Raw genomic sequence first — 19780 nt, forward strand, 5'->3', positions numbered from 1 at the left:
ATCTAAAGATGAGCTCCGTAACCTCATATGAAGAGGTTCGAAATAAAAATTTGTATGGCGCTAATTCATGCTGATGTATTGGTCATGAGGCTTGATGACTCCAAACGTCCGAATTTTTGGTAGATTCCTTAATTTTCCAGATTATTTCACCAGAGATTTATTTCGAAGTGGATTGGAATTTCTCGGCAGTAACTTCACGTGTGCTGCCTTCGCAAAAGCTCTTGCTGATGTTTGCATCCGGGAATAAGAAGAGCATGTGCCGATCTGTAGTTTTGAACCCCTTTGTGCTGGTACTTTGATGCTTTGAAGCTAGAAGAATATAGAGGACCCAGTTTTCTTATCACTAATAGGTACTCTTCGAATCCGGACAGATGAATTTCTCCAAAATTTGAAGAATTTGTCGATTGATGTATGTGCAGGCTCACAGATATACTCTGCTAGCGTGCTTCTTGCCCGAGTCTACCATCAATTATTCCGTTCTTTCACATCATCTTGTTGACTGTTAAAACCCCAGTGCTAACGGGATCCGAAATAGTTATCTCAAGCAACGTAAGCTGTGCGTCGTTACGCATAGCAAAGCGAACATAATACCAAACCTTGTGTATTCCTCATTCCTAAGATCCTGAACTGGAGAAGGGAAACTGTACGAAGATATGACGGGGCTCATGGTCTTTGGTACGCGACGAAGTTTTCGAAAGTTTGCTGCGACGCTTTTAAAGACGTGTCGATATGTCGTACAGAAACTTGCATTATTGAAGCAGGTACTTTTTTTATTTGAAGCAAGCAGACTAGATAATTTTATAATTGAAAGAAGAAACAACGTAAAATACCAGATACTGTAACTTGAGAATGAAAACAATATTCTAATTTTATACCATCGTATACTGAAATCAGAGCTTATCTGACAATCGTTTCACTTATTACAGATTCAAATGGTAACTCTTAACTTCATCTGGAAATCGTGTAATGCCGTTCTTAAGATCCTTCTTATATTCTATGATACACGCTATTCTCCCACTAATTCATTTCCGTTGAAAATTTATCATTGGAAGCGTTAAAGCATCTCCTGAGTATAACAGCTTCTCAATAAGGTCGCATGTAGAACTGACTTAGCTTCTCAGCTCTTATGAAAAACGTTTTTTATGAAAAACGCTAGTGACGGCATGCCTGGGTGCAGAGTATCTTATATCGAAAGTCTTAAGAAAGTGTTAGCAGGCTTTAATTTGTTTCATTACTGGGACTCTTTGTTTCATTACTGTCACTATCGTATCTCTTTCTAGTGTGTTATTTCAGTTGCTGTCCACTTATATATTTCGGCACTGTAACTTGGCTGCTCTGATATTTTTTTGCCAGCATCAGTGCGCTGACAATCAAGTTCTTCGTCATGTTTTAATGAAAAAATATTTTGAATTCGAAGCACTAATTGCTTGATCATAACTGTAAATTTCTCGTCTTCATTGCGTTATTGAATATTAAGTCGTACGAGTTAACGAAAACCTGAACGTCAATCGAACAACAAAGTATCGTATTTAAAAAATAACAATGTTCAACATACTTTTCATCCCAAGTGTAAATACTGTGGCATTTTCATAACAATTCAATTTTATTGACGACTTTAAGTTATTTGTAGAAATCCGTGGAATCTTCGTCCTCTGATTTATCGGATCTCCCGTTCTCTGAACTTGAATCTACAGGCAGTGAACGTGCAATAGCTGAGTAATCTGATGTGCTACATGACGCTATCGTGCCCTGCATCTCCGATGTGTGTTCAGAACTTGATTGCCGGATTGTTTTTCCTTCCTGAGACTCGACTTTTCCAAAACTTGAATCATCGTAGGAGTCAGCATTTTCGTAACTCTCACCCTGACGAGGACTTGTATCAGCATCCTTTGGCTTTGAGATGATTCGTGTTGTTTCAATCTTGCCTTTGTCCCCGCCTGAAACTGCCATTGCGTTAGGATCAATTGTCGTTACACTGTGAGGTTGTTTGGCTTCTGTATTGGTATTCGCCGTCGTTTCATGTTCTTCAATACAGCAACCTTGCTCATGGTCTTCGTGATTTTTTTCATCTGAATATTTGGATTCGGTCCAAGTACCGTGTTTAGCAGCGATTGAATCACTCTCAGTTTCTAAAGTTTGCTGGCACGGCTCGGGCTGCTTGAATTGGCTGGCAGTCTGGTGCAAAAGGAGGAGTTCTTCCCGAGTCCTCTGTGGTGGTCGACGACGGCAGTCACCGGAGTCTGGCCGAGAGTCTCCAGTCAAGAGAACCAGTGGCTCAAGTTGCTCACGAACGCTCAGACCTTCCTGTTGGCAGTAGGAAATAGTAATCGACGACTCTTGTTAGCCTTTAAATTTTCTATTGCAAGGTTAATAGGCTAAATCAACCTATGGAAGATACATGTTTGCAAGAGATTCGTACTTTGCAACACTCCAGTCTATCATACAAGAAAGCTTCTTGTATGATCGTTTTGTTAGTTAATGTGTAAAAATTATTCGACCTTATCGATTGTTTTCAAGTCACGATAACTATACATTGCACATTATAGAACTAACCATTAATTATATGTTCATCAATGACATAGATCAGTCCTTGTCTCTCGTCGACCCCCTCACATTCTAAATCTATGCTTTAGAACCGGTTCAAGTAGCTCATATTTTCCTGTTTAATAGCTCGTCACCTCGGCCAGTCATCGATTTATGATCATACCTTCAAAATCCATGTCCGCTGTCAAAAATATAATATCTGTTAATTTTTTACAATATGTTCTTTCATGTGCTAACTATTTTGTCTACTGAAACTAACTTTTGTTAAAAGGCCATTAAATAGTAATATGATGTACAACAGTTGATGGATTTGCAGACATAAAGATAAAATTTGCATTAAAATTGCAACCATGACAATGAGGGACATTTTTATTTTCTTGCTTAGACGCACCATAGCTGTGAGCAACGGAGAGAGCGCTCGGTAGTGTTGGGTGCCGCGTGGGTGAGGTAGGGGAGGTGTAGGGCATCGCTGGGTGCTGCCCACCCTGGGTACTCTCACTCTGCCCAAGGGAGCCCGATGCTGCCATTGGTAGATCGGTAATTAGACATTAATAAATACTGGGAATTAATGGAATTTCTGAGACCAAATGGTTGAAGCGATTATGCCATTTATATGCAAGTGATAATATTCTTTTATTTGACGGCTGGAGTATGAACGTCGACTTGTATTTTGTGACGTAGATGTTGCCTTCAGTCATCGAATATTATGAATGAAATAATTTCGTTATAATTTAAATTTTGAACAATGGATCATTAGTTCGAATACAACAAATAGTTCACCCTTATCACGTCAAATTCGGTCTTTATTTTTTTTTCAAGAACATGGAGCTGTCTAAAGCGATTAAACAGATTCATCCCCACCAAAAGTGGAAATGTATTATTAATCTTCTTATGTTTTTTTTTATAAATTTCATTGGTGACGATCTAGCTACAGGCCTGAGATCACCTGTATAAGTCGATTATAAGCCGCTGACGATGGTTTTCCTGCTTCCGCGTTTCGTGACTTGTGTTTTGCTGAAGGGGCATTGCTGAGCGCGGACGTAGGTCCTCTCGTGCCACCGCTCCCCCTGACGCCTCTACCGTGACCTCGGGGCCATTGCACGATTCCGCGTTGGCTATCACACCTGAAATATTGCTATTCAATATACGAAGTCTATGCAGCTATTGGCGAACGTTTGAAGGTCTTGCAATTGCCGCCACATCTCAAATATCACAAAATTTTATTGTAGGCAAATTGGACCAGTTATTTAAAATAGGTACCCGAGTTGTTCTTTATGACTACACCTGTAACCGAAGAAGTCATGTAGCTCTCCCCTCATGATGTGGGCCATGCGATGCGCCAGACGTATGTTCTCCTGCTCGATGGCTCGCTGTCGCTCCTCTTCGATTCTCTGTTGTCGTAATTTGAGGCGGACGTGCGGGAACCGAGGCGGTGTCCGAGCATCTATGCGCGGCGCTGCGCTCGCTACCTGACGTAGGCAGAATATTTGTGTACACTAAATTTTTAAATTTAGGAATGATTGAACTTTTCTGATGCTCTGAAATCAAAAAGTTTGCATGATTTTAATTCAGTCATGCCTTCTGGCGAACAGCCCATTCCGTGGTGATTTACTCGACCGACAGCGTACGATTTTACAAATGCATGATATATAATATAAAACAAATTTTTCATTCTTCGACATGGAAATTATTGCATTAGAAGAAATTCAATAATTAGACAATAAAAATTAGCATGTTCTACTGTGAATATTATAAGCACAAACACTGATATTTTGATCGCACCTTCCTACGGTGTTGACGGTAGCGTCGGTCTCGGAACGGTTGTTCAATTACTGCTTCACGCAGAGTTAGCATCTCAGCCCAAATTCTTTATTTAGGATTCTGAGACTTGATGAATTAAATTCCTTTTAAATTATGCTCAAATGAGATAATTAATTATATCAAAAAAATAAATTTTTACAACTGTTGTTATAACAGCTGAAAATATATATTTCTCGATAATAGCTAGAAAGAATGTGAGACTGTGATGTGAGTCCCAAAGTGTATCTCTTCTACCAAGCTGAGAGTAGAGTATAAGCTTTGTTAAAAGCTGTAAGCAAGACATACTTTGATGAAAGCTGTGAGCAGAGTGTAAATTCGTTTTGACTTCTAATCATATCATTTTTGAATGAAACAAGGAAGAGCCTCTAAAATGTGATGAGAACAAGAAAAAGCTCATGACCGACTGATAGATGCGACACTCCGATGATAGCTGACAGTGATGATGATGATCACCACAACGTCACTCGACTGAGTGCCGCCCAGGCCCACCCCCCTCCGGAGCGCCGAGCCGGTCTTGCCACACTCTGATCAGTTGATACACTTCCACTGGCTTATTCCATAGATCTTCAGGCTGCAGGCTGGTTGGAATTTCAGCACACCCAAACAGATGTTGTGATAGGTGTTAGCAGTAGCTTTTCTATCATGCTTTCATAATTGATCGTATCGAAAGCGCTACTCATGTCTAAGGCTACCATTATCGTTCGTTTGGGAGGCGCCTTTTCATTAAAACCGGCACAGATGACATCGTTTATTTTGTGCAGTGCTGATGTTGTTGAATGCAATCTTTTGTATCCATAGCTGACAGTAAAATCTTGCTTTATTGTGGAATAAAAAAAACTCACAAGTATGAAGCTGATAATTTACCTATGCTCCAGCAGAGCAAATGTGCACAACATCAAACGTGGATTAAAATACATTAGGTGAAACCAGTTTAGCTTACAGAGGTGAAAAGCGAGTCGAAAATTAATATTAGGATTAAATTAATAGGAGCGAGATGACTGATAAACGTTCAAGTTGACCTGGTATCACGGCTTCACGTAACACAATTTTCTAGACAGATGTTAAATTGAAAGGTGAAAACAGCCGTGTGCCTACAAAAAGTCATCTTATTAAAATTATTTGAAAAAATAAAAATTATTAGAAAAGTCAACAATTATTTGATATTTGGAATCCGGGTGCAAAATTTTCCGATAGATCGATTTAATTGATTTAAATTAAATAAGAGAGGATGATTAGAAATTTTGAATCATTTACAGTACAAATTTATGTAAAAGACTTAGAAAGCTAAAGACAAATGTGTATCCAGAGCAGATATTTTTTACGGTTACGAAAACTTTACGCTAATCAAGTCAGTATAATATTTCAAAAGGAGATGACTTATCGTCTCGAAATAATACAAAGACTATCGGTCTCAGTACCACATTTTCCTGTTTTATGGCAAATTTTCAACAAGCCTCAGTCGAACAGATCTGCTTCATTTTTATCGTCCATAGTAAAAAGTACAATAACCATAGTGCAACATATATTTTGTCAGATTATATGGACAGTCCTCGTAAAAATACTTTTAATGCGTCTGTGTTCGAACGTTCGGCGTAGAAGACTCGCGAGCGGGTATCTCCGATAATTTTTTATGGTAACAAACGATGGCATCAGGGTTGCCATAGCAACCTGCACCAACTAGGATTGATTTCCATCGGAACACAGTTAACGTCCAACATTTTATATCTCTTCGTTTAAATTGTACATTTTTTCGACGATTTTTTTTTTGTTTTTCTCAGCTCATTTTTTTCATCATCATTTTTTTTAAGTTTCAGAGTTTTCTTGCGAAAGTTTCCACCGAATTTGCAGGATTTCAATTTATCGACTCATTGCACATAATTCAGGCCTGGGGATGGACGCACAATTTCGCAGTGGAATGGATTCCTTCCAAAATGGCTCGCAGTGTTGCCATAGATCATCTGTTGATGGGCAAATTGTATTTTCGAATCGAAGTCATACTACGGCGCTGGACAACATATATAATATGGATAAATGAAATAACTGCCGTTGTAACGTATGCATCCATATTCGGTCTGGACTTTCGGGGAAGTCTTGCAAGGAGGTGAACTCTTCTAAAATGGCGACAATGAAATACTCTCCATATTTTACTCAAGACACTAGACAGCTAGAATGGAGTCGCGAATGGCCCGGAGGTCTTAAGATGTCGGCATTTTCACTAGCAAGTCCTCCTTCAAAGTGTCGTCAGGATACGGGCAGTCTGATGCTTAACACCCACACGAGACACAAATTCTGGTATCTTTGCGGTAAGTTTCTGGAACAACTGCCACCTTATTATAGGGTTCCATGACTGCACAGCTGGAGGAATTTTGTTGAATCTTCCAAGATCAATACCCAAGTCAAATATAATTTGTTCTCGTAGTTGTACAAGCGATGATGCCGTGATTTCTTTGCTTCAATGATCTTGCATGTTTAGTTAGGAGTGAAACTTTTATTTGCAATCTCGGTAGCATGAATACTTTCGTTCTTTGTTATGCATGAGTTTGAATCCATATTCTGTTGAATTTCCTTTGCAGCTACATACACTGTACGATCTTACTAAAGAGCAGAGATCTTATCAAAGAACTTTTGAATCAAGTGACATCTTGGATCATTGGGAAAATAAAGCTAAAGGTTTAAAAAGAAAAACGTAATTTTCCGAAAATTTAAAAGATAATGTTATTTTCCAATGAATGTGCATTAACACTCCTTCTGAAAATAATTCACACTGTGACTATAATATAAAATACGTTATCATATTCTAGGATATTTCAAATTTTTCTCATGTTCAACGAAAAGTTCGTACACACTCGTAAGTAGTTTTTCTGATGAGGAATTGCAAGAAATGGACCCATCTAATATGGTATTTAGGCAAAAAATGGAATAATATTATGTTTAAATTCCCAAACTGCAGTAAGTTGAATAAAAAATAATTAATACTAGTCGAAGCATTGAATGTATGTATTAACTGGTTTAATGAATTTACTTATGCCAGAGCAACGTTGTTTATGAAACATTAACTTGAAAATTTTGATGATTTGGCGGTTGGAGTCACACTAGTATGGTTCAGCATGAGATTTTAAGCTCTAAATCCAATTGTAGGCAAAGAAATTCCCTGAAAATTCTCGGAACATTATTGGCAACAGAATCTACATAAAAATCTTTCTCGCCTAATTTTGAGCGACAAAAATAATTGAAATCAATCGGCCATTCGACGCAAAACAATCGTCATCTCATTGGCCTCGAGGATGTCCCGTGATTTAGACCGAAAGGTAACTGCTGTGCCAAATTAAGGGAAATCATCATCATCAGCCTCGAAGTTGTCCCCAGCGCGGATGCGCTCCTTGATATCGTGATATTTGGTGTCGAGGCGCTCGACGTCGCGTCGCAGGATTGTCGTCTCTTGCTCCCTGAGTTTCTTCTCATCCTTGACGCGCTCCATGAGAGATGTTTTGACCACGTGTACAGCCTCCGCAAGCTTCTTCATGCCGGTCTGTGTAGCGTCCACATCGGACTGCAGCTGCGCCTGAGTACATAAATTTTAATATTGTTATTATAATTATACTTCAAAGGAATAAAAATTACAGAAAGCCAACTCAACAGTGCGACACAACATCAAACACTCACGAGACTAGGAACGGTCACGTCACGCTGGCCGATGATGCGGTCTATGTCATCTCGCATTTCTTCATCAGCAAGTTTACGCTCACGAGTTTCCTTGTCCAATTTTTCGCTGAGCTTATTTTCCAAATTCCCGATATCAGTCTTTATTTCTTGTAAACCTTTTGGTGTATCCTGTTGGATCAGACTAACATCAGCATCAGACAACTTTAAAAAATGTCCTATACTTCATGTGACTTGTTTTAATGGATGTGAATTTTAAAAACATGTATTGTTGTAAAAAGATCAAATTAGTTTAATCACATCACCATTTACTCAACATAGAGCAGAAAGTATGGAATAAGACCTAGCTATCATGTCCAGAAGAAGACCGTTTGAATTGGAAAGTTCGTCTCCGGCTATTCGAACAATAGCTTCAAAATTTTCCACAATACAAAAGAACTCACCTGAACTTTGTTTTTAAGATCTTCCACTTGTTTATCAGTTTTTTTCTGTTGAAACTCAATTTTGTCAATCTGAGTTTGGATCTTGCTTCCCATGAGATCCTTGGCTTCCTTCTCGTTTGCTTCAGCCTTAGGAGCGAATAATTGAAATGAATATTATATGTGTAAATTAGCTCAGAATTACTTTAATTTGTCACTGTCTATATGCAAACTCATGGTCAATCATTTCTGAAACTCATTTTTTTCAATTATTATCATTGCTAGACATGAGGGCGATGAGAATTAGAATTACTTATTCATGATTTATTTAATTTTTATTTATTTGAAGTGAGTTTATGATGTTCAAGAACGACTAATTTTTACATCTCTGCTTTAAGGCTTGTTACTATCTTTCAGCTGTTATCAAGGCTGTACGGAAATCCGCAGAAATTCATATTTTTTCCGTTTTCCCAGATATACAGTATATGTTACTTACGGACTTGAGTTGATTGTCAATTTTCTCATTTTGCTGATTCATGTTCTTCTCGACCTTCTGTAGACGTTGGTCGAGGTGGCCCACCTCCTGGGCAAGCTGCTCCCTGATGCTCCTCTCATTGTCCGCTTGCAGCTTCGCCAGCTGAAACGAGGAACATTACCCAAAGTGTTTCATACGGAATGCTGACGTAGTAATTTATTTATTCACAAGGAACATTTGTAATATTGTTTGCACTAGGAATCGAGCAAATAAAGTTACCTCTTTCATTTTGTCATCAGAGTCATGAGAGGCTGCAGGAGCTGCTGCAACAGTGGAACTCTTTCCATCTTTTGGGACCTTGCCTGCCATCTTTGCCTCACCAATTGACGACTGCAGATTCGTGAGTCCCATGGCCAACCTGTGTTCAAGATCCTCAATCTTGCCATCCAGCACCTGCAACGAATACACATTAAGTTGGAGAGTTCAGTGTTTGACCTAAGCAAATTGGCCCAATAAACAGAATTAGTTAATGTCCGCATAACACATTGGCCTACACGATTTTTCTCCTCCGCATAAAATGCGTTAAATTCAAAAGGTGAGCTTATGGTTTTGAGTAATAACTAATAACCATGAGTATTTTAGTATAATAATACTATTATACGTAAACCCATAAATCTAAAATTCAATAAATTATTATAGAATATAGAAGGAACGCACTTTGTCCTCCCTCTGACGCTCATTGATCTCGGCGGACAGAACCCTCTCATGCTCGAGCTTGTGAGTCCTCAGGACTTCCTCCGCCTTGTTCATCCGCTTGGAGAGGTCGCTGATGCGTTCAATGGTATCGTTGTTATGTTTCTGAAAATTAATATGTATAAGTCTAAAGTCGTTGGGTGCATTAAAAAGTATCAGAAGTCTAGTGGGAATTTCAGTAGCCGCGATAGCAGTGGAATACTTTTAAGAGTTTATGAAGGAATTCATGATTCTGAGACTGATGAGTTTCACGAGTTAAGATTTCGAATTTCGCTCGTTGTACAATATCTATGAATGAAAATATATACTTACAGAATGAAGAAAGGAATTTTTAGAACCTTATATTGAATTTTCTCTACTCAATTACTGTAATCTTTTGATGATTACGCTGAATTAACGTAAATCAAAACCAAACAGTATCATATTGGAAATTGGAAACACGTCAGTAAGATTTTGCATAATTGTTATTGAGCCTATACGATGGTATGCCACGTTATAATCGCTGAATAAACAGGTGCGTAAAAAAAACTCACGTCGAAAACAGTCTTGAGATCCTTGCTTGAGCCTTGCTCCCGCATTTCCATCTCCTTGATTTTGATCTCGATTTCTTCACGCAATTTCTGCTCCTCCGCTTGCCGACGCTTGTTTTCACTTATGAGGGTGTTCTCAATCACCTCAAGTTTGCTGACGGTGTCTTCTCTCAGCTTCTTATTTCTTAAAATCAAGAGGATCACTTTACATTGAGAATGGGGACTTCGTCATGCGGATTATATATCGATTCCTTCTTCAACAAACTCTAAATTGAACTTTCCCCCACTTAAAATATTTTATCCATACCCTCCCATTTTGCTCGATGACCACTTAGTGGGCACAAGCTCAGTCAAATTTGAGCCATTATTTAATAAAAATATAGAATTGTCGGGATAATTTTTTCGTCATTGTCTGCAAATAATCAAATAATTTTCCAACCCAACATTCGCTAGTCTTATTTTTGAATAGCGGATGTAATAGTTAACCACAAACTTCTCACCTTTGATCCATCTTCCGTTGTAGGTCATTTGCTACGGTAGATATTTCTGTGAGGATTTTCTGCTTTTCAGAGACCGAGAAACCTGCTTGAAGTTCCTTAAGTTTCTCCTCGAGATCTTGCAACTCTTTATCTTTCTGGCGTTTCGTCGCTCCATACTCTTCTGTGAGGGCATTCACTCTGTATGATGGCCCAGATGTGAGCAAAGTAAAAACGTATGGTGAGGACCGTGATACGACTGATCACTGTCGTTTATATTATAGATTTGAATTATCTAGAATGCATCAATTATATTAGGGCATCATTGAATGAATTTAATATTTGACCAGACTGAAACTTGACTAAGCCCGCGAAATAAATTGTTCAGAAGTATGGTTTGTGCTGGCCGATTGAGAGATTTCCCAAGTGCTTGTCATTCGTTCAATTTGTTATTATATAATCTCTCATCTTATCAGTATACTTATATAATTATTTCATTGAACAATTAAGTTTTTGAAAATGAACTATGAAGGTTAAAGTTTATGCATCGAACAAGTAGATTCATTGTCATTCCTTGAAACGTTAATTGTTTAAACCAAATGATAATTGATATAAATTAGTTGATGCACATAAATTTGAATTAAAAAATTGCACCTATCAGAGAAAAATAATTTTCAAGAGAATAAATTCCAGTTATTGACATTCTTGGTAAATCAGCCTGAGACAGCCTGATGTCCATACCTGTATACCATAAAAAACACTTAATATGAAAAGTAATAACACTGACCTCTCGTTCACATTGACTTCGACTTTATCTCTCTTCTTGGCTTCAGAAGAAAGTCTCGCTGACAAGTCTTGGATGGCGTTGTTCAAAGAAATTATTCTGTACATAGGATTAAAGTTGTTGAAATGTAGTCGAAGAGACTTATTGTTTCGTAAAACAATTATTGCATGAATAATCAACGAAATCGCAAATTGATGAACTTTTCATTAGATATTTAACTTTAAAGTTTAATACTTGTCATACGAAATTAAATAATTTTCGCGTTTGAGAGCATCTAGTGAAATTTATGAATGTAGATATATGCATTTAACTATATGATAAATATGGTTATAACAGCATAAAAAGTGCGGACAATTTATGGAGATCCACGAGAATGCTTCGTAATATAATTTTTTTATGGTGGTTATGTACGTCGATTCAATTTATCATTTACTAGACTCACTTGCCCTCGATGACTAGCCGCTCAGTCTCATTCATCTTAGCGGTGTCGTTATTGCCCTTCAACGGCTCCTGCAAAGAACAATTTGAATAATCTTATAACGCTCTCTGTCCTGAATGAAAATATCTTTCTAAAACAGGAAACACTTTTGCCTATACAAGTTCACATCAATAAAATATTTTCTCCAATCAAACTGCAGAACAAGAAAATAGTTTCTATTGTTCAAATCTCGAACAAGTAAAGACAAGAAAATTTTGTATCCTATCAATTCAATTTATCGTATCATTCAAAATATTTCCTCGTATCCTACTCCAGAACAAGAAAATATTTCCTCCTATCCTACTCCAGAATAAGAAAAAAATACCTTAGCTTATCAAACTCCAGGAGGAAAGAATATTACAAAAAATATAACTCAGTACTCACTGCAGTGAGTGACAGAGAGCGCATTTTCTCGTCGACGAAAACTTGAGGTCACTGACAGACGGACGGACAGACGGACAGACAGACGGACATGGCGAGCACAATAGTGCATTTTTTCAATAAATGAGAAAATGCGCTAAAAAGTTTACACTCGCATCACTCACTTTTGGCGCTTTGGCATTGTCTTCGAGCAGCCTGGCTTGGAGCTTCACGTTACTCTGCAGTGAGGCGAGGTCTCGCTTCACAGTCTCGAGCTGTGACTGCAATGAGCGGTTGTCTTCACGGAGCGACGAGCAGAGGCGCTCCAGCTGCTCGCTGTTCTGCGACAGCTTCAGCAGCTCGCGTTGGTACTCCTGAGTCCTGAAAGTCACACACGGTCAAATGATTGACATTGTCGAAGATCATTTTTTCAGATTTTTAAATCACACGCATATGGAAGACAATGATTGATTCTAAATAAACAATAATATGATTTTACATTCACATCTGCTGTAGATTTTTTGCATTGTTGATGGAAGTAGAGCACAAATTTCACTGTATCAAGACAACTAAATAGACCTTTGATTTTGTATCGGGAGTTGGATTATTAAATTCGTGCTCATACTAACTTGGAATTGCTTATGTTGGATTTGTCGCTATTCTCATGCTGGATTGCGTGAGCCAGCTTTTCGACGCCCTGGATGTGTCCTGACAACTGTTGGATTGTCATCCGATTTTCCTGCGCAAAAAAATGTCTAATAAATCACCGTAATTTAATAATGTCGTGTTCATCATCAAACTCAAAGCACAACGCTGAAAAAATTTAAGACATTGTCTTAAAGCAATTTCTAATCTGTAAATGAAAATGACATATTAAATTGACATACTCATATTTCATTATTAATTAAATTGCTTTTATTACAAAAGGAAAGTTAAACCATATCGCTGCCCAAAGACGTTAGAAGCGCATAAGTCATTTCAATAAAATTCCAGAACCGTGATGAAAAATATATAGAAATATTGGAGACCTCATGAAATGATTGATGCGGAGGGTTACCGTCAATTTAAAATTTCCATGAATGTGATAAATACCACCGCTATACTGCCTAAATATTTTCAACTCAATATAAATTAACAGTTTTTGCAAGTTGATTGATAATTGCAATCGATGAACGTTTCATACTTCGATCTAATTGAGCATTTTATCGGATTTTTTTCCAGGATTCAGAAATTAAATTCAGTAGGAGCAAATGATTATGAAAGGAAGCAATATTATTTACTGATGTTAAGTAACAGACCTTGACTCCTTCCTCACACCGCCTGACGCGGTCGTCGGTCTCGAACTGATGGCCCTGCGCTTGACGCACTGCGATCTCCAGACGAGTTTTGGACTCGCGCTCGTCGCCGAGACCCATCTCGTTCTTCTTGATTTGGATCTATATTGACAAAGACATTTCTTCAATTTTGAATAAGATTTTGTAACGATTACTTTATAGACAAAAATACGCATTATTATCAGCGATGACTTATTACACCAGAACTAACCAGCGTTCATGACTGCGCACAAAAATTATAACTGACGTGACAAACAAAAACGGTCGGACGTTAGATCTGTCGACAAGCAAAATTACATATTAAGTGTTCGAAGCAATGTAAATCAGTTATAAAATTAAGTTATAGAGCATAAGAATACTACTCTAAGATATGAATACAGTGTTCTGACCTTCATATCTTGCTGCAATCTCATGATTTCATCCATCAGCGCTCTGTTGCTCTGCTCGGAAGAGTTAAGCCTCTGCTCCAGCATGTCCATGCGACGAGCTGGCGGGAGTAAAATGTCCCGGCAAAAGTGATTAGTAATTATTAAAGGTTTTACTGGAAAATGGTTAATGGAGATGTACGAAGTTAGCTTTGAAATTCAAATTTAACCAAATGTATCATTTCATTAAACAAAATTAGGATCATCTATTCTAATCCAAATCCAATTAATTATCGTGGACATAGCAAATTTCTACCTTGTACTAAGAACAATCAATACACCCCACGTAGTCCAAGACAACAATGGAAATACTTTTCTTGGCCGTTTAAAGGCTTCGGTACTTTTTGATGCGAATTTTAACCCAGATGTGCAAGCAGCATTAACAGATTTATTTCCATATTTTTACAACAAACTCGGTTAAATTGTGGAGTTGAATAAACATGGAATCAATTAAGCTTAAGAACCTATTTTTTATGATATCGAATGACCGTACAATCGTCTTCAACAAATCTGTAAAAAATGCTCTATAGGCCATTCCTACTAATTAAGTATCATGGATACGTAGCCTGTATACATGTTATTCAATCATCCTAGATAGCTTCCAGTGTAGGTATTTAACGACGACATGAATTTAATTCCCAGTGAAAATCTCATGACCTGTAAAGTAGCAGAATCATTGATACAACGAATTTTCAATAACTATTGAAACGAGCTGTATTGTGCAACAACTTCTGGGATCGCATACGTGACGTGTGGTCGGGACTGCGCTTCCAAAAGATTGTGAGATAAATAGAAATAAATTTTCGTTACTGGAATTATTGAGAGATGGGACAACGCTACAGCAAGCCATCAGTGGATCGTGGCACAATACACCACAAGAAGAAAAAATCAAAGTAAAAAGGTAGTAGAAAACATTTTGCAGTTCCATCAGATAGAAAAAAGAGGAGTTTAACATAAGATATTAAAAATGCATCCCTGATTGTAAGGAACGGAACTTAATCCCTTTAGCAGAAACTCAGCCGGCCAGGAAGTAGCTCGTCTTCTTACCATCAACGTATTTGCACCTAAAGCGAAGAGTGCCCCGTGTATTTGAAAGTAAGGTAGCAATTGATAAGACACCGGCAGCAATGTACTAACAGTAGCTGCAAGGAAGCCTGCATTTTGGAGTCTTTATAAGGTAGAAAGTTGAGCGCCCCTTCACCTAGTGATGGTTTTTCGGATGATACCTACGTTTCTTTTAATCCGGCGAGTATATCTCAACGCTCAAACAATGGGGACCACGTCTAATGGTCATCAGTTGCGGTTGACTACGGCATATTTTGGCAGACAAATTCTGACTAAAGTGTTTCTTTCGATGAACCTCCTCTCATTATCCATAGTTTACCCATGCAACGCAGTGTGTCATACCACGACGAACGCTTTCTCGATAACCCAGAACCACTTTATTTGGATATGAGGGTCTATTAAGATGAGTTACGACGACGAAGGAGTTCAAATGGCATGGAGTCTAGATGTGTCATGACACAGCCATTTAGGCAGAAGACCCGGTCGAGAGATCAAAATCTGGTTATTTAAGATGTCGAAAACCAAAAGAAAATCCTGAGTGACAGTAACCCAAGACGAGTCTTCAGAGATATCTGTGCACGAGAGGAAGATGAAGCTAACATTTACGACGTGGTCGACTAATATGATGATCATGAGTGGTAACGGAATGACACTGGTGTTGCAGGGAGAAGATTAGCAAAGGGTTCACAGGGCAATGGAATTACCCACGTTCAAAGCGAGCAAGTTGAAAGAAATCAATCTTTGCAGGGACATCTGTTCATGAAGCGTATGAGCAATGATCTCATTCTAGATGCACTCTAGTCCCACAGTGCTAGTAACAATGGAGATAGTAATCACAAGGTTCCTCTTTCGAACGAGACTGTCGCTTAAAGAACTCCAATAACTGAATCTTCATTTAGGCAGCGAGGTAAAATTCAAGCAACTACCGCTTAAGAGAATGATCACTACCAAGATTCTGTGACTGTGGGAAATTTGATTTTTTGTCCTGAGTGCGACGAGATGATTCCGTGCTTCTACCCTCACAAGGAACAGCGTGTGTGCCCAGCCTGCTAGGCTGTTGTTTTTGGACCTTTCCTTTACGGACCCAAGATTGTGATGAAGCATCAAAAAGAATCTCGGTATGTTCTTCTTCCCTTTGAGAAGTTTTAATGCCATTGACGCCAGAAAATTCAAGATGCCTGCTCAAATCTCTCTTTGGATTGCAATTTATGATTTATTTAAGTTTGTTTCTCAGCAAGAAACTCATGACCATTCAATGGCCTGATGTTAAATACGCCAACTTTTTGTTTCTTAATTTCTTCCGACTGCGTCTGTAAAATTAAATCAATACCTGGTGACTTGGAGGCCGGAGAAACAGATACCATTAAAAAATCTATTTCAAATGAAAATACGCAATTATCTACGTTGTGGCAGAATTTCTTAAAATTTACGTCCCAAACTTGATGTAAACCTTTATAAAAAATACTCGTAGATTAAGAACTAATGGCTGAGAACCGTCGTGCCATTTTCCTCGTGTATGACCCTGTTCATTTACTTAAAGCATTATGCATAATTCGTGTAGTTGTACTTACTGACGAAGGGGTCAGGCCCAGCTGGCATGAGAGGGGGCTGAGGGGGCGGAGGCATCATGGTGGGAGGGCGCGGAGGGGCTCTGGCCGTAGGGGGCGGTTGTGGAGGTAGTCGAGGCGTTTGGCGGATAGGCTTGCGTGTGATGTAACTTGTTTTAGGCAGTCCTGGCAGACCGTGTTGGTTGCCGTACAGTGAATGCCGTCCTGCCCTGTTCAAAATATGTTTTTTATATTCTGTATATAACTCGAGCATATCACTCGAATGTAATTAATCAGGATTTTAGGAAGCCAAATAAAAAAATTGATTTCTTAAAGCTGACGATTGTCGAATGAATAAAATTGTTACATTCTGGTAAAAGTTTTATGAAGTCTTAACATTATTTTTCCTATGTGCGAGTATTAACCACTTATATTTTAAGTAATATACAATAGCTTCTGTACTCACGGAACGTCGTTCGACTTATCAAATTATACCTCTCGTTATAACCACAAAGCTTCTCTGTATCATGGATTATAAAGTAATGCGCAATATTATACGTTTTTGGTGCCAAAAATGCGCTTCAGCAGCTCGATATAATTTTCGTCATCATTTCTGCAAAGTTTTCCATGCATTTGAAACCTGAAGTCCCCTAATTTCATTTTCCACGGCGCCTTGCCGAAAATTTATTCATTGCTTATCGCATTTCAATGAATTTGGATAATTTCTTAAATACAAGTAAAATGAGGCTTTTGATTTGTTATCATTTTAAGTTTCCCAGCAAAAAACGCGGTTAATTACAGATTGTTTTCGATACATAATGCAACGATAATAAAATACAAGAGACCAATTCCAATAATAACATGCCGATATTTATTTTAAAATACCTCTATGTTTATTTTGTGTTAAGCTGATGAAAATTTGTCTCGTGCATTCAGAAATCGCACAACAGTCAAAACTTTGCCACAAAGTGCGCATAGATTATCCAGAAAATTCTTGATTCCAATTTTTTTCAATTTCCTGATTCCAATTTTTACCGCATTTTACGGGTATGCCAAATTCCCCCAAACCGACGAATGCCTGCGCTATATTAAGGGCAAGTTGCTATCAACCAAAGCTTTAGCAGGAATTACTTCCTGGGCTGACGCCAGTCACGTTTCCTTACGACATATGGTCGCGCTCGCAGCTGTTGATCAATAATCCCGCTATTTATCAACGTAAAAATTGTAGGTAACACGAACCTTTTAACAATGAGTAAACGGTTGAAAGCCCGCTGATGATTTGATTGTTAAGAATTTAAAAGCGAAGAAAAGGCAAAGTGAATTCACCATGTCTTCATAAAAGACGCATGAGCATTTAAGATTTCAATGAAGATATGTCGATTTTACGTGGCGTTTTCTTTGCTTCTAAATTCTTAGTAAACTTACGATTTTAGTAGGCTAAAAAGACACATTTACTATGATGAAATCGAATGAAGCTATTGAAATAAAAATATACAATACTCCTGCTTACCAGGTAAGGTAAACCCATTTCAAGAAATTGCGTAGGAAGAGAACTTACTTGGTGGTAGTCTTACTTGTCATCGCGCAGCCTTACGCGCAAATGACCTTCTTCTTCGAAGAAGCTCTGCTCTGCACACGTTGAGTCTTAATATTAAATGGTGACCTCGACATCTTATAGTTAAACAGTGACTGTACAGTGTACATTTTGAAGTGGGATTAAAACTAATGCAATAAATTACGGCAACTTATGCCTGTTTATGGTTAATGGCTATCAACTGGCAATATTGTAGCAGTAGCAGGCAGTTAGTGCATGTATAAGTTATTATTTAAATTCATTCATTTATTACAATGGCTTGCAAAAAGTCTATTCGAAAACACAAAAGAAAGAAGTGTTCTTCGTTTGAACCACGTGCTATTTGAAAAAAATATTCAAGTATTTGGAATTAAGTGTAACACATATTAAATATTTACAAGTTGATATTTATAAAAATATTCATTTGAACATATCGTGTGCACGAAGAAGGATTATCCACATAGAAAATTATAAAACAATAGTATGGGTACGCGAAAAAGTCACGTCTATAGGGGTTCAATCATGCAGCAAGTTTGTAAATGCAGCAGGAACATTCTTCACTTCAAGTTGCTCCTCAATTTACACGGATATTACAGCACTTACATTAATGTTACCGACAACCCTAGCTCAGAGTGTGGTATGTAGAATAATCGGATGACATTTTAGCACAAGCAGCTAAAAAAGAACACAGGAGTACGTTTAACCGATTGCAAATCGCGCACTTGAGTAGCACGTTTCGATTGAATACGATGGGTCACTGGGTTGGGTTCCAGGTAGCTACCTTCACTTCCCTCTGTTGTGTATTGGGAGCCATAGAAATAATCGGTTGTCACGGGCGTCTCTTGGCGACCTAGGAACATCAAAGTAAGACCGCGTCAGTCATGGGCAGACTTTGGTCTTCGTTTTCATTCGGGTCTAAAGACACGAGATTTGCCAATCAATGGTACCTAATTACTATGTCATGGAAATAATCAATAATCGGGAACATTCACCAATTCACGGCTTAAAAAAAATAATACTAATAATTTAGTTCCTTGGTATTTTTACTAGAAACTTGCACAGAAAAAACTTGAATTTTTTAAATTTGATCTTTAGAAATGAATGAAAAAAATGAAGTTAAAATCAATAACTATAGAAGTGCTACTTGTCCGCGTCGCATCTTAGGATAGAGTGTGTACTCGTCTATATTTCTTTTCTCTGTTCAAATACTTACCCATTTAACATACATTAGAGGTTCGGGGAATTCGGTTTCTATTGTTTTTAGCAGATAAAATCATCTGTGGGAAAAATAACAACGAAAATTGTTATTAGCATTCATTTAATAATAATGCTTTTTCATCTCCCGTACATTGAGAGAGATATACCCTACATTAGGTTACGAAACGCGAGAACATTGAAGATTTAAAGCTGCAATATCATAAGTAGAAGCACTAGCGGGTGTATTTCACGCATAGTTATAAAACATCATTGCATCAAATACGCTTTCATCATTCATCATTACATCATTGAAGTCAAATATACTTTCACATGTTACAT

The 19780-nt window shown here is 37.9% G+C and overlaps 2 protein-coding genes across 4 annotated transcripts; both read right to left on the reverse strand.

The window, feature by feature from the left end:
* Nucleotides 1-789: 789 nt before the first annotated feature.
* LOC108673075 lies at nt 790-4443 on the reverse strand. Its single transcript, XM_047879994.1, has 5 exons — nt 4327-4443; nt 3829-4013; nt 3491-3668; nt 2936-3064; nt 790-2304 (listed from the first exon to the last, which is right to left on the reverse strand). Exons 1-5 carry the CDS (start codon nt 4396-4398, stop codon nt 1621-1623), a joined length of 1248 nt encoding a protein of 415 aa, XP_047735950.1. The 5' UTR covers nt 4399-4443; the 3' UTR covers nt 790-1620.
* Nucleotides 4444-7036: 2593 nt separating this feature from the next.
* LOC108673082 (interaptin) lies at nt 7037-18985 on the reverse strand. Of its 3 annotated transcripts, XM_018160864.2 has the most exons (17): nt 18848-18985; nt 18230-18300; nt 16696-16901; nt 14024-14121; nt 13599-13736; nt 12930-13039; nt 12486-12681; nt 11905-11972; nt 11466-11561; nt 10703-10879; nt 10206-10386; nt 9637-9777; nt 9199-9372; nt 8941-9081; nt 8469-8594; nt 8029-8196; nt 7037-7927 (listed from the first exon to the last, which is right to left on the reverse strand). In XM_018160864.2, exons 2-17 carry the CDS (start codon nt 18250-18252, stop codon nt 7691-7693), a joined length of 2280 nt encoding a protein of 759 aa, XP_018016353.1. In that variant the 5' UTR covers nt 18253-18300; nt 18848-18985; the 3' UTR covers nt 7037-7690. The 3 variants fall into 3 exon arrangements, with proteins under 3 accessions (XP_018016353.1, XP_018016354.1, XP_018016352.1); XM_018160865.2 differs by lacking the exon at nt 18230-18300; XM_018160863.2 differs by lacking the exons at nt 18230-18300; nt 18848-18985 and having other exon boundaries at nt 16696-17004.
* Nucleotides 18986-19780: the final 795 nt, after the last annotated feature.

Source organism: Hyalella azteca, unplaced genomic scaffold (assembly GCF_000764305.2).
Source record: "Hyalella azteca isolate HAZT.00-mixed unplaced genomic scaffold, Hazt_2.0.2 contig4363, whole genome shotgun sequence".
Taxonomy (NCBI): Eukaryota; Metazoa; Arthropoda; class Malacostraca; order Amphipoda; family Hyalellidae; genus Hyalella; species Hyalella azteca.